Genomic DNA, 15,723 nt, shown 5'->3' with positions numbered 1-15,723 from the left:
TCCCAAGCCAGCTCTTAACCAACGTGCCACTCGCCCAGCCCTTGTTTATATTCTTAAAGCTCCAAGCCTGATGTGTTTGGGGACATAATACGAAATGGGTTTGACTATATTGTATTAGTAGGGAGTCTGGAAATGAGTGATTCCCATCCTACCCTCTGTATTAAGTAGAGGCATTTGTGTGTGTGTGTGTGTGTGTGTGTGTGTGTGTGTGTGTGTGTGTGTAGTGATAATCTATTTTTTATTAAAAGACAAAACATAAGCAAGTATCTGTCGCAGCCAGTATACTGAGACCAAATAGTGTCTTTTCTCTTTTTCCTCTTCATCTGAACAGTATGGTCAGCAGGCACTTTTTTTTGTTTGTTTTAATTTTTTATTGTTTTATTGGGGAATTGGGGGAGAAAACAGTGTTGGGGAATCAGGGAAGGGGAACAGATAAGTTGCTGTCCTTTTGTTCTTCAGTCTAGTTGTGGAGGATGTCACTTCACTGGCCCATGTTGATATTATCATTGCGCTCTTCCCAGGTGAGGCAGATCGGTCACCGGCCACTGGACGGCCGCTCACAGCGGCTCTTGGCAGCTCACGTCAGCTGCCGGCCACTCATGGTAGCTCATGGCAGCCCACTGCAGCAGGGGCTGCAGCCCACGCCGTCGCCGTCGACTCACGGCAGCCCAGCTCCAGGTCGAGCTGTTGTTCACCATCTTAGCTGTTGAGGGCACAGCGTCACTTGGCCCTTCGTGTGGGATCCGGACCGGGGCCCTGCTGCTCAGAGCTGGCGTCCCAAGCCAACTCTTAACCAACGCACCACTCGGCCAGCCCAGCAGGCACTTTAGAATTCACCTTCCATGCTAGTAAGTCTTCCACTGTCCAACACATAGATTGTATTTTATAGCTGGAAGTGACTTTAGTGGCCACTAAGTTAGATTAGATCCCTTCATTTCACAGGTACCGGAACACAGAGAGGAAGCAGCGTGCAGGGCCATTCAGCTGGCATGTGGCACATCTAGGCCTAGAGCTTGCTTCCCAGTTCCCAGGGCTGGTCCATCCTGCACCCCTTGTTGCTCCACGTGGTGTCAAGGTGGCTTTGGATGCCCATGGAGAAAATCCTGAGAGAGCAGGGCTTACCAGGGTGGAACAGCATGGCCCAGCTCGCCGGTGGCCCCCAAAACACCCTGCCAGGAGACCCCGCCTTATGTCTTCCTCTTCAAGGAGGCCAAATTGGCTCCAGAAAACATTTGTTTTCTCCATCTCTAGGCTCTGACAAAAGCCCTGCCATTGTGATTATACTATAGTTCTGCAAATCCTGACACCCCACAGGGTATAATTGACCCAAACTCAAGGCTGGACGGGCAATGGGGGCAGTGCCGTGGACCAGGAAGGGGCCATCCAGCGCCCTTGTTCCTTTCTAAGGGCATTGGGCCCACTTGAGCGAGTTTGACCAGGGCCACACCACTTTTCAGAGGGCTTTGACGAGGTGCTCTCATAAGAAATTAGAATTATGTTGTCAGATGCTAGAGGTGGTTTAGTCCATAATTCCCACCCCTTCTTTGGTGTCAGAAAAAAGATGGGTCCGGAGCAGGGCTGGGGCGGAGCTGTGGTTGGGAAAGATTTGGAACTAGAAGGGACGTTGGGGAGGAGAAACAGGAAAAGCTTCTGCAAAACACAAGGCCACGGGCCATGGTGCAGGAAGAGCAGGGAAGCTTGTTAAAATTATTTAGAGGAGGATCGGTAAAAGGAGGCGTTTCCTCAGAGGAACCACTTCCCTGCCTGCAGAGCCGCGCCCCCCCCCCCATTCCTGAGTCCCATATGAGTCTGGTATTTATCCTTGTCTCCACATCAATGGCATTTCAAACTGCCCCATAAGAAATGACACACAGGACAGAAATGCACATGTTGCGGTGGGAACGAACCTGTGTCGCACTAGGAATTTGATAATAATTAGTGAAGCAAGACAGAGAACGCTTTTTTTCTTGGCAGAATTTGCCACTCTTGGTTGGGGCAAGGCTTTTAAGAAAAGTGTTTATTATGGAGAGATGAACCCCTCCCCCTAGTTCCATTGTGTTGCATTTTCTCCATTGTTATCACTCCTTCCTTTTGAGAAGATGGAAGTTTAGTGATATAAAAATAGCTCTTTAAAAAACATGAAAACTATCTGCCAGATGGGAATTGAGCCTCTCTATTTCCTTTCATGGGGAAACATGTACCACTGTTGGTTCTGGGTGCAGCATAAAGAGAACGCGCTTTGGAACCCGGGCCCACCGCATGCTAACTAGCTGCATGGATTATGTCATCTCTCTAAACCAGTGTATTCTCATCCATAAAATGACAACAGTAATAATAATTATTAATGATATATTATTATTATTATTATTATTATTATTATTATTATTATACAGTGTTATTAAGAGGATGAAACGTGATAGCAGATATAAGCCACCTACCAGAGGTTAACAGTTAGTTGCTCAGTCAATGGCAGCTAAGAATTTTTAGATCTTGCGAGCTATGCATCCTGTATGACCAATGTGTTCCAGTGTATAGCTCTGTGAGATCATTGACCCTGCCTAAAATTAGTTTCCTGTAATTATTGCTGCCTAAACTTACCTAAGTATTGTGCCTTAAAACGTTTTAGAAACCCTCTCTGAAGCAAATAGGACACAGGGCTGGGGAGTCGGTATACTTAAGTAGTTGTGTTGATTTTCACTCCCCTCATATTGTGCTGCCAGTATGCCATCTAACCTCACCATGTCTGGCTTATTATTATTTTGGTTTAAAAGGGGCTAAGATGCCGCTGAGGATGAGTGAGCTTCAATTGAGATGAAATGTAGGAAGAGAGCTTGAAAAACATAAGGGTGGTAGAGCAGGGCGAAACAGCAAATCTAGTAACTTTTACTGCACAATAGGTAGCGTAGTTTGAGTGACTAGCTACAGAGCAGTAATAATATTTAAAATACCTCTGTAAATCATGCTTTTCAGACTTGTTTTCCTAATCAGCTGTGAATTATACTGGCCCTCTACAGCAAGTCGAGTTCTTGCTGTGTATAGAAGTCCCAAGTATGGAGGTTGAGATATTTTCACACCCTTTCCCCTCTCTCAACCCCATTCCTCTTCCCTCAGGACACCAACAAGCCACACTTTTCTCTACCACCTTTTCCTTTTTCTGGTACAGAATTTAGTTTGGGGGTGTCAGGATTAGAGGAGTAAATAGTATCCTCACTGTTTGGGGGCATAGGGCTTCAGGTTTTAGATTTGCCTTTCAGTTGATATACGTCAACTTTTCTGGCTCTTTGTGAGAGAGTTCTTCCTAGAACCTATTAAACATTTCTCATCGTCTACAGATAAGTGTGCTATTTATAAACAGTTCGAAGCCCAAGTAGCATAGGGAGAGGGGCAAATCCCCCCTTTTAAGTAGAATTAATTGTTGAGAGGAAAATATGTGAGGTGCTCCTTGCTGGTGGAGACACTTCGTGGGTGTGAGAACACCATAATCATTAGTTTACTATTTCTCTTATATAGCAGACCTTTGAGATAATTATTAATCAACAGTTGAGAAGTAAGGCACTGATTTGCTAGAAAGTGGGGAAATTATAACTTGAACATGGGCATTTTAATTTTAACATCAGAATCATTGTTCTTTACACCAAATTGCCCAACAAAAGCATATTCTGTAGCTCCAGTTTGTTCATGTTTGATATTTTAAACAATATAAAGGCCTGGAGCAGTAGGAAAATTAAAAATAAACTTTGGAAGATAAAAGCAGATCGTCATCCTCTTTTCCCCCCCAAATCTTGGTTTGATTTTGGGACAGTTGCCCCCAAGGGGAGGGGGAGCCTCCTGAAAGTTTTCAGTTTCTTCTGGCCTTTGGAAATTGGTGAGTTTTGTTTGTTTTTTAACCATTTGAAGGAGTCTGATCATTCACCAAAGAGGTTTGTCTGCCATTTGCATTTCAGTTCCTTACATTGTCTCATGCTCTGTTGTTGCTGATGGCTGGGAACCTGAGCTTGTGTCTAGGTCTGGAGTGAAGCATCCTCAGCTCACCTGGCATAGCCAGTCAGCATCAGCATGGGATCCCTGTGATGTGGCATTAGACTGGAAAGTGTTTGGACCCCTATCATACACCCCCTTCCACACCCTGGCACCCCATATTCATGTGAGAACATACACACTTTCCACTGAGCTTTTGGAGAGAGAGTAGAGGCTTGAATGTCTCATGTGCGTTTGAGATCAAGTTTTTTAAGAGAAAGTCTGCAGGAGCAGGGGTTATGCCCGATAGACCTTGGGAAGATACTGACAGTCCCCCATCTATTCCCTGTTCTCCTCCTCCCACACACCTTCTGTAATTCCATGCACTCTCTTCCCCCTACCTTCAATGAGGAAATAGCCTTTCCTGCCCTCATAGAGGTAGACTTGGGAGAATGTCTGTTGCAATTAGGAGACTGCTTCTGTCTTTATTGCTCTGCAGTTCGTAGTGTGAAGAAACTTTCTTTGGAATTGAAACAGCACATGGAAGGTGGACCACCGTCCCACTAGTCAGGTGTGCAATCGTTGAAAAGAGATGAGAGGAAAAAGGCCTCAGAACAGCAAACAGAAAATGTCAGGGCCCCCATGTCAGAACTCACACACAGTCTTAGAGGCAGTTAATCCCCAATCCCTCAACTTAGAACAAGGTTTTAACAAGGCTGCATGAACAGTCATTTTGTCAGCCATGAGAAATCACCAATGATCGCCGCTTCTAGAGGAACTAGAAGTACACACAAGACAGTCACATTCAGAGCTGTGCGACTTCTTATCCCGAGGGCAGTAGGGCTACCCACCTCATCAGGGACATCACTGATTCCACACACATCTCTCCACATCTCGCCATCTGAGGAAGAGGAGGATGACAATGCCTGGTCCTGTGGCCGACAGGAGGAGGTCATTGGGCATATCTTTGAGAGAGAGCATGCCGATGTCAGATGCAGAATCAGTCACAGAATTTGAGAGTGAACCCATCTCTTTCTATTTTAAATCTAACCTTTTTCTTACCTCATTAGAGTGCTTGATTTTGATGTAATGTTATCACTTGAACTAGCATTTCCCACATACCTGCAATATATTAGTTGTGATGTTTCAGAGAAAATGCCTTTTTGGGGGAATGGGTGGTTTGTAAGGAAAGCTATCAAAATAGTGTGAAAAGGTTGACTTCTGGAGGATTTCTTTTTTCATTGCTATTACTTGGAAATAGAATCTGCTTGTGGTAAGGCCTGTCCTTGTAATCTTATTTCCTCAGGGTCATGGCACGGTCTTCTATGCTGACTAGCTCTTTTTTGTGGAAGAGAAAGTCAAGAAAAAAATGACATAATCTGAGACTGGGTACTTAGCGAACACTTGCTACCCAAGTCATCTTGTCTTCCATGTAGCTAATAACTGAGATCTCAACTACAGAGGCAGAGTGGGAACAGGCGAGACATCGCCGTGGGGCTGGCTGGTGCCCTTACCTGGGCGTGCCAGGTTGTTGCACACCTGGCTGCATTTTCCTGTGAGGCCGGCTCATATAGCACACACTGTGCCCAGTCCATCTGCATTCACTTCACCACGTGTGGGCCTTGTGCTCTGAACCAAACTAGAGGTCACTGAGTATAGAGCAGAGTTATATAAAGCGTCATTCCTGCTCTCCAGAAGCCAGTGATCTAGTTGGGAGTAATAAGAGCAGTGCATGAAACAGCAAAAATATAAGATACATTATAATAAGTCCCTGAACTCTGTAGTCCAGACCATTGATGTATAGAGTTGTGAGAAAAGGGTGACCTGTAAGAACCGGAATGGTTGGAAATGTCTCCTAGAAGGAAAGCTGTGCCTTGACCTGAGCCTTGAAAGGTGGGTGGGGGATGGTGAGAGGGCTGAGAAGTCACTGGAGAGGTAGGATGGTAGCCACCAAGTCAGCCAGGCCGAGTACATTCTTCTGGCTTGCGGGGTGTGCACAAGGTGGTGTTGCCTTTGTGAAATGGTGAGATCAGCCTGAGGTGCAGCCTCTTCTAGAGGGGGCATGGTGGGAAGTCGGGAGGGTGGGGGGTAGGATGGAAACAGGCTGGGAGGCCATGAGCCTGCTGTCCACACAGATGATAGAGACCCACTGAAAATTTTGTGTGTATTTATCTTTATCTCGTGCTTCCGCTTTTGGATTTTGATATAACTGGGCAAAAGAAAGAGACATTTGGGATATTTGAATTAGACTGCTTTCATATTTTTTCCCTTTATCTTTTCTTTTGAGTAAGTCACACCCCTTTACTCAATTCCCTCCCATCACCCTCACAGAACCACCTGATTTTCCTGATTTGGTGGTATGTCCCCCTTTTTCATTTTGAGCCACCCTTAGGAAACAACCCAGCAGGTGGCAAACCTATTTTTAGTCTAAAGCAACCAGAAAACACCTCAGAAGTGTTTTGCCATATATCTGCAAAAGGCTGTATGGATGGTAGCAGTAGTTCTGAAATTCTTTGTGAAAATTGGGTCCCCTTTTCTCTAAACTTCCACTTTCTGTGAGCATTTATAAATTGTGTAGCTTCTAGATGAAAACAAAAACAAAAACGTAAAGAATGATTGGCTACCATCCCTTAAGGAAGCTTTTCTGAGGCTGTTAGATAAATACTGTCCCTGGACGGAATGAGCACACGTGGTTTTTCACGTTTCGGTTCGGGTAGGAGTGCCGCATGAACGGGCAAGTGTGAATCCTCTGGGCAGTAGCTCTGGGCCTGTCTCTGCCTCAGAAGGTGATTTGTTTCCACCATCTGCTCACCTGCTTCTAGCCTAAACCCACCAAGGGACGAATGCGCATCCACTGCCTGGAGAACGTGGACAAGGCCCTCCAGTTCCTGAAGGAGCAGAGAGTCCATCTTGAGAACATGGGGTCTCATGACATCGTAGATGGGAACCACCGGCTGACCCTTGGCCTCATCTGGACCATCATCCTGCGCTTCCAGGTAAGGGACTTGACCGGGGGGTTCTACCTTCCTCCCAGGTATGAGAAGCCTTGTGAAGTTGGCCTCCCCGTTCCAGAGGGGCCAGGAAGACCAGGTTGAAATGGCATCTCAGTCAGGTGTGCAGATGTGTGTCACATTCAGCTGCCCTGTAGGCAGAGCACCTGCATCCCCCTTCAGATTTGCTGGCCCCTGAAAGTCTTGGCTCTTTTGCTAGATCAGGAGTTTTCTGGGCTGCACCCCAGCCCACCACTGCACTGGCACCTATTCTAAACATCTGGTGTCCGCTGCTCAGCTTTCAGGAGCAAAGCTATAAGATGTGCTTGATGCTCAGTTATAGCATTAGGCTGTCTGAATGTCACCAGCAGTGGCATGTGTCATAGAATATTTTTAGGAGAAGCTGCTTAGGATTATGACACCTTCTCATTCTCCTTTGGCTGTGAGGAAACAGAGTCCAGGGGGAATGTGCAAAAAGCCTGATGTTTGTCTATTTGATGCTGGATGCTACGGGTTTGCTATAGTCGAGGAGAAAGGCTCTAATATAGTACTCTTAGCCCAAAGGTGCTCTCAAGGTCAGCCTGTCCATTTCCTTCACTGTGAGGATAGGCAGGACCCTGCCCAGCATCACACAGCCCTTCAGGCAGGACTGCGAGGCGCCTCCGGCAGCCTGATCACTGGTCCTTTCTTCAGGCGAAGGCTTCATGCTCATGCTTTTCAATTAGCAACTGAAATGCAGGAAACGCTTCTTAGCATAGCGTCGGGTTACTCTGCAAACAGAAGTCCTAACAGGCCTGTCTCCTCAGTGGCTGTGTTCTCTGTGCCTTTCCTTCCTGTTCTGCCCCTTTCATGAATGAAGTCTGATTGATTTTTCTGGGTAGATGAAAATCTCACCAAAAAGGGGAAAAAACAAACCAAATGACAGCTCTCTTTGTATTTTTATTAAAACCCTGAGATCAGCCTGTAACCAGTCCTTTTCCTTCTGGTTTCCCCTGGGATTGGGTCTGAGTTAACAGTGATCTGGGGGGTGGGGGTGGGGGTGCTGCTGAAACTGCTATACAAAGAAACGCCCTGCATGGGTGGTTCCCCAGCTCTGCTGATCATCTGACTCCCTAGGAGGAAGCTGTTTACTAATTCAGATTCCCAGCCCCAGCCCGGGTGATTCTAGTTAAGTAGGTCTAAGGAGGGAGCCCCTATTGAAGATGACATCATTAATGGAGTTAATTACAACAATCAGTGACTTTATTTTCAGACAGAACTCTCATGTAGTGTCTGCTGTCATTTCGTTCCTGAATGATTTTAAAACGCAGTGAATGTTAAGTTCAGTAACGATTGCCCAGTTCTAGGCCAACAGAGGTGAAATTAGGACACTCCTTGAGCCTCACCTCAATTTTGTAAGAGTAAGAAGTTCTGTTTCTCTTGCCTGTGACCGGTAGTAACAGAGCGTGGCAGGGCATCGTGATGGTGGCCTCTTTTCACATCTGGTCAGGGCCCATGTTGGTGAGCTGGCACACACAGCCCTTTCCAGGATTCTCAGCATGAATTGGGTTGAGTCATTGACTAATTAGCTTCCTGACAGCTTGTCTTTTTCTGTACTTGAACTTGTAAAGCTGATACATACTTTCTCTTTTTCCTGTGAGGCAAGAAACATAGGCTGCTGATGTCACTGCATGGCCTGCAGTGTTGGTGTCTTACATGGCCCATCAGCCTTATTAAACCATCGCCCATCCCACAAATACGTATTGATTCTGCATCAGTTCACATTCTGCCTCCTGTGTGTAGCTTCCCCATGTGCCTACAAAGATCTCTTTCCCCCCAGCTCCTGAATATACAGCTTTGTCGTAAGGTCCCCAGCGTGCGTGCATGCGTGTGGGGTGTGCATGCTTCCATCCCCAGAGCTCCCGGATGTGCCTAGCCCTGTGTGTAGGTAGCAGGTATCCACTAGATACTGATGATGGACACACAGGTGTAATGTTGCTGTCCCTTTAAAAAGAGTAAAAGATGGTCTGGGAAGCTGGAATGAAAGTCTTTTGAGTTTGCCTAAATAGGGAGCTGTCTTTATTTCAGAAGGATAGACTGTTTAAACGAGCAAGTGTGGAAACAGATCCCCTTCTTCACATAGAAGCATAAGACAGGTGACGGGTTAATGTGTAAAGTTGCACCTGCCTTTCCTGGTGAGTCTGCCTCTTACCCTTTGAGTGAGTTACTCTTTCACATTTACTTTCTGCACATGAGCTAATGATCCTAATAATAGAGCTGAGAGTTTCTGCAAACTCAGATTTCACATACTTACCACAATTAAAAATGGAGACTTTTTAAAAAAGTGTAATTATTTCCATTTCTACTTGTTTTTTGTGTTGAAAGTTTCCTTTTAATCCCATATTTATATAGTATTTTATCCTCCTTGGAATGGTTAGAGCTAAAAGATAATGGATGGCCTCCTAGGCCAACACCAGCCACCTCCCCAGCCCCCACTCCACATTTTATTATTATAGGTAAGAAACTAAAGACAAAAGGGTATTAAGAGGATTTGTCTAAAATCGCATAATTGGTAGACAGCCCCGAATCCAAAGAGCTAACGAATCCAAAGAGCTAACGTTGATGGGCTCCTTGCAATGAGCTCAGCACCTGATACTCTTTACTCATGTAAGTGCACAGCAGCATTGTGAGAGAGCCATTGTTGCAGTTGCTGCTTTTTTCAGACAGGAAGCTGAGGGACTCACCCAAGGACACCCAGTAGGTGGTGGAGCCTGGATCCAGAGCCAGGCAGTCTGACTGCGGTGCCGGTAGACCAGCCTCTGTGTATGATGTTAGAAGTATGCTGCCTGTGAATGGCTTACACATGCAGGCTGCCTTAGGCCACTGGAGCTGCTATAACAGAATACCAGTGACTGGGTAGCTTACAGACAATACAGGTTTATTTCTCACAGTTCTGGAGGCTGTGAATCTGAGCTCAAAGTGCCAACATAGTCACGTGAGGGCCCTGTTCAGATTGCAAACTACTTGCTGTGTCCTCACATGGTTGAAGGCGCTAAGGACCTCTGAAGCCTCTTTTTTATAAGGCACTTATCCTGCTTGTTGAGGGTTCTACCCTCGTGACTTTTAAGCACCTCCTAAAGGCCCCACCTGCTAATACCATCACCTTTCAGGATGAGGATTTCAACAGAAGAACTTGGAGGGGATACAGACATTCAGACCATAGCACAAACCAATGGAAGAAACACAACATTTAAGTGCATGCTTTCTCTGAGACTTAGGGTCAGTTCTCAGGCAGTGGTGCACACACTGTCCTCCTCTATATGAAGGACACACCCTAGTGTGAAAAATGTTTGGTTTTGAACAACTGAACTGAGAAATTTTCTGGGGTCTGATGAGGTTCAGTTTGTACCGTGTGGACCATCACACTAGCTTGTAGTTGGAAAGATGGGCTAGTTTGAGGGCAGAAACAACTCCTAATAGGTTCTGGGATGTCATGCAGGTAACTCATCTTCACTTTCATCTTATCTCTGCGAAGTGGAAAACTTGAGTTCTGACTGGCGTTTCTTTAAGGCGAACCCTGGCTTCAGAAAGCCGTTTTCATTGACGCACTCCGAGGAGATGGTCTGCAGGACTGAGCTGTTCTAGGGTTGTCATTAGGCACCTGACCCATCTGTCCGTCTAACATTTCTTTGTACATCTTAGATCCAGGATATCAGTGTGGAAACTGAAGACAACAAAGAGAAGAAATCTGCTAAGGATGCATTGCTGTTGTGGTGCCAGATGAAGACAGCTGGGTGAGTGTGAACTCAGAGAGGACCTGGGCTGCTTTACCCTGGGCTGAGTTCCACTGCAGTCATCACTTCCAAGGTGTTGACAAGTATCTTCTTCCACTGCTTCCATTGAGAAGTCTCGTTAACTCGTAAGCAGCTGATATGCTGACCTTTCAGCTAGCTCTCAGAACGGAAGGAATTCTGATTTATATGCTGGACCTCTCATCGCCACAATCAGTTTCCCTCTCTTTATTAAGGAAGCCCCAGAGAGCAGTGTATCTTGGATTTTAAAACCCCTTGACCATGTTTAGGAATCATATCCATGATACTTTAAAAAACAGTTGTGGGTTTTCTCCTCCCTTTGATTTCTGCTGCTTTGGGGGAACTTTGTGTAGTAAACATAGGAGTAATCTTTATACGTTATCTCAGCTTTCCTTCTTTTAATTCTTTCATTGAAATTTTAGTGAAGATATTTTTTTAGAGAAATGCATCTTTTTTTGTTGCTCACTGAAATTGCCAGTAATGAACACGATCAGTCAGTGATAAGTACAGAAATCATAAAAGGGGATCAAGTTAGAACGTAGGAACCTTTATTCAAATACAAAGCTAATAATCAATATGATGTAGAATTCCTGATTGATCAGGGGTAAGTTTCAAACATAGGGATGTTTTTCAGGGAGGTACTTGATTTACAGAACTTCATCCAGTTCAGTGACATAAGAAAACCAGCTGAGTGTCACATGTCAGGTAATCCCAGCTGCTTCCTCTCCCAAAGTAACCTGTGAACTCGGCTCTTAGCGACTGCAGGGTCCTGGTACCTATGCTGACAGAGTAGAAAGCCAGGGAAGCAGGCCTCAGAGGTGTCTAGGTGTGGTCACTTTTTCCTCAGAAAGGTGGTGTTTTGGACACCGTTTACATCTTTTTTTTTCCAGGTTGAATCACCAAGAAAGAAGAGCCATATGGACATATATTTTATTTTTATTTGATAGCAAGTTGAAGTTGAGGTGATACTTGCTTTGACTTGGTTGTCCTTATCGATACTCACTGCCTCACATTTTTACAGCGCTTACAGACTTTTTAAAAACACTACGTTTTAGCAAAAGTATAAATCTATGTGTGGTAATTCTGTTGGTTTTTCTTTTCTTTTTTCTTGTGCTTTTTCATTGCCAGTTACCCCAACGTCAACATTCACAACTTCACCACTAGCTGGAGGGACGGCATGGCCTTCAATGCACTGATACACAAACACCGGTAAGCACTTCCAGGGTAAATGTAGCAGATCTGGGCGACTTTGGGTCCCCAGATCCATTGCCTTAGGTGTTGCACCACCATGGGAATTCCCGCTTTCCATGTGAGGAAAATGTGAGAGCTTACGTAAATTCTCCCATTGTCAAGTTCTCCCATTATCCTCAGTTCTCTCAAACTTTCAAGTGTTTATTCAAAAATCAGGATTAATTCTTTGATAATTAAGTAATACTGTGGTGTTTGACTCTGCTAAGTGGTGACTTTAACACTTTTGGAGTAATAATCATGTCTCGTTGATCACATACGGTTTTTGTTGTTTTCCATTGTTCTCCATAGGCCTGACCTGATAGATTTTGACAAACTAAAGAAATCCAATGCACACTACAATCTCCAGAATGCATTTAACCTGGCAGAGCAGCACCTTGGCCTCACCAAACTGTTGGACCCCGAAGGTAAGGAAGGACTCAAGGGATAAAAGGTGGCACCATTAGCATCTGTAGCACTGAGGGGTTAATAAAAGATCTGCTTTGTATCTGTTTTATTTGTGCAATGTGCTTTGGGAATTATGAAAGGAAGAGAACTTTAATTTTGGTGTGGGCATTACTTGAGGATTTGTGCAAAGGATTATATTTCAAAAGGCCTTGAGGGCCGGCCGAGTGGCTCAGTTGGTTAAAGAGCTCGCTCAAGAGTTTGAGCTCTGAGCAACAGCGGTTCGAGTCCCGGCCCGAGCTGAGCAGCCGCTGAGCTGCCAACAGGTGGCAGGATGGCTCAGCTAAAAAAAAAAAAAAGGCCTTGAAAGATGAGTATGATTTAAACACATTCTGAAGGCGAAGGCATGTCAGGCAGAGGGGCTTGTGCGAGCGTAAGTGAGGAAGGCGTTTTTGGGGACCAGCAGTTCACTGGGAATGGTGTTTAGATTGATAATAGGAAATACCAGTGGAAAGTGGGCAGGATCCAACAGGTTAAAATTTTTAGAGGTTATTCAGGTAGTGGAGAGTCACTGAAAGTTCTGAGCAGCTATGCTCAAGAAAGAGCACCTGCCATATGCTCTCGGTGAATGCTTGTTGACTGGCTTTCATCCCAGGGTGGTGGGGCGCAGCATGGCTGGGAGTGGGGGGAGATTGGGGGCAGCGCCTTGTTAAAGGAGGCTGTGCAGCATTTGCTTATGAGCAAGAAGAGCTAAAATGAGGAAGGTGCGGCAGGAAAGGGGAGCATGTGGGTGGAAGAAGGAAGAACGCAGTCTCCTGTGGCCGGCTGCTGGGAGGCACAGAAGCCCATTCTCTGCTCTGAGTCCCTGCAGCAGGGCCCCAAAAACTAACTGCAGGTGACATAGCGTTTACCTATGCGGAGGCAGTCCTGTCCTTCCAGCTTGCAGCTCTTGCTTAACAAAAATCCCAATTCTAGGCTTGTTTTTAGCATGAGCTAAAAAGCATAGACATTTTCTCAAATTTTGAAAAACATTTGAATATAAGGATTTTTTTGTAGTGCTCTTTTTTAGATACTCTGAACTGTGAACAAATATTAGAGAAAACTGTATGTGAGTAAAATTTAAAGTTCTTATAAATATAGAACAGGAAGTTTAACTCCCCAAGGGCAGATTGAGGTCATGAGGCTGCCAAGCAGGCTTCTTGCTGTTTTCCAATGCATCAGATTCACTGATACATTCACTACAGGAAGCTGAGATAAAATTATCCTCGTGCTAACCCATTAAATGTTTTCTCAATATAAACAGAAAGCTAAAATTCCTTGGGCTGTGATAAATCTTCCTACTTAACCCCTACCTTATTATGGGAAGGCATTCTTTCTTAGCTCTAGTTCTTTGTGCTTTGATAAAGAACCTTTTATTTTTTCAATCACTACGACAAAAAAATGTTTAACTTGCTCATTAGTTAATCTTTCTAATCACTACCCAGTATTAAAAGGGGATTGATTTTCCCCAGATCACAAGACAAGGAGCTAAAAAAGGCAGTTGATGTCACTTATCCTGTGGGTTTGACCTTGATTATTATCCTGGCTGCTGTTATTAGTTGTCTCATGCCCCCACAGAGTCAGTCAGTCATTGGTTAAAATACAGTTGTAGACAAGTTTAGAGAAAAGGCTTTGCCTGCTCACTCCTTCCCAGTTATGTTGACATTTTATGTTTATTTAATTGTGTACAAGACCAGCATTTTTTTTCTGGCTTTTTTCCAGTTCTTTCTCCTTGGGGCACACTTTGACCAGGCTGAGCAGGGGCTCTGGGGTGGGAACAGAAGCTGTGATTCTGGCCTCCATTGCCATTGGCTGCCTTGGTGACACTGGGCAGGGACTTTCTGGCCCTGTGACCCAGTATTCTCATCCTTAAAATAGGAGAAACAATCCTGTGTCACACAGGGCTGCCAGGAAGATAGAAGTGAAGGTGTGAATGCATATTGAAAAAGAGCTTGATCAATTAGTCATCCTGTATATCCTCTTCTTGATCCATCCCGAGTTTAGTACTTCACCCAATAATGCCAAACCTTGAAGACTTCTTCACTCATTGCCATCTTCACCTATTTGCTCCCTCCTTCAATAAATATTTATTGACTACTCACTCTGTGCAAGACAGCACTAGAAATTTGGGAGGTGGAGCAGTACAGGGCTTATCAAGGCAGGGGTCCGTGGAGACCGCGTCTTGCATAAATAATTATAGTACTCGGCAGAGAGTGGACTGTATGTCTATACAAATGAAGTCCTTAAGGGAACAGGGGAGAGACAGTAATCCCAGCGGTAGGGATGAAAAATAGCTGTGTCGAAGTGGCAGCTTGTCAGCTGGACTTTGAAGGAAGAAGGTAATGGGGTGGGGAAGGCCATTTCATGTAAAGGGAAGGACTGTTGGGAATTTGGGACCATGTGTCATGAATAGTTCAGTTTGGTTTAGATGTATAGTGCCTGAGAATTAGTAGGCTATAGAAATAGAAATGTCTAGACCAGTGGTTGGCAATTAAAGGAAGCCTATCAAATATTTGATGGCTGGATGGAAGGATGGAATGAAGGGAAGGAAGGTTATGGCAAATTCTAGAGGACTAAGAGGCTTATACTTTATTTTTCAGACTGCAGAGCACTTTCGAGTCATTGTGAGCTAGGAGGAAGTATGGTCACATCTGTGCTTCTGGAAAATCAACTAGGTGCAGTGTATCACATGAGCTGGGTAGTAGGGAAATCCAGTGATGAAAACAGTGCTTCAGATCTGGTTATGTGACCGGAAGAGTCTGAACCATGAGTGACAGTAAGAATTCCATAAATGGAATCATCCACACTCAGACTCAGTGACTAGCTGGACATGGGTAACAAGGAGATGAAGATCTCTGTCCAAAGACTGAGTGACTGGGAGAAGTTCTGTCATTGGCAGAAATGAGGACCTGAGAAGCACAAACCCAGTTTGGGGGGGGGGGGGGCAGTAAGATGAGCTGTGTGTCTGGGTAGTAGCCACATTACTAGTTACAATTCCCACTGAATTCTTACCATGCTCTTCATTTCTCTGTAGTGGTTTTGCAGATATTTTGTCGTGTTTGTGGCCTGGGATCCTCTATGGAAAGAGTCATGTCTTTTAAGATTTCGTGTCCTAATTATAATAGAAGGCATTGATGAATATTTATATAATAACAGTTAGTAAGCTGGTTTCATCCTCATTAACCTTATAATTGATGCACTGATGGCATAACGCAAGTACAGAAAATGAAGACACTGACCTGTTCAGTGCTGAAAAGTTGTTTCGGGTTGTCCTTGCTGCCTGGGTGGCAGCACTGTGAGCAGAGCACTGAAGG

General features: G+C 44.9%; 1 protein-coding gene across 5 annotated transcripts in view; it reads left to right on the top strand.

The window, feature by feature from the left end:
- Nucleotides 1-15,723, top strand: part of SPTBN1 (spectrin beta, non-erythrocytic 1) — a 202,584-nt gene that overhangs the window by 125,431 nt on the left and 61,430 nt on the right. For all 5 annotated transcript variants that reach the window (XM_019662090.1, XM_019662091.1, XM_019662089.1 and 2 more), the window contains 4 exons: nt 6,780-6,953; nt 10,629-10,720; nt 11,867-11,947; nt 12,278-12,393. In XM_019662090.1, coding sequence (XP_019517635.1) covers nt 6,780-6,953; nt 10,629-10,720; nt 11,867-11,947; nt 12,278-12,393 — 463 coding nt within the window. The remainder of the gene's footprint in view (nt 1-6,779; nt 6,954-10,628; nt 10,721-11,866; nt 11,948-12,277; nt 12,394-15,723) is intronic.

The sequence above is a fragment of the Hipposideros armiger genome, unplaced genomic scaffold (assembly GCF_001890085.2).
Source record: "Hipposideros armiger isolate ML-2016 unplaced genomic scaffold, ASM189008v1 scaffold_366, whole genome shotgun sequence".
Taxonomy (NCBI): Eukaryota; Metazoa; Chordata; class Mammalia; order Chiroptera; family Hipposideridae; genus Hipposideros; species Hipposideros armiger.
The sequence above is the reverse complement of the archived record's forward strand: the minus strand, read 5'-3'. Positions and strand labels throughout refer to the sequence as shown.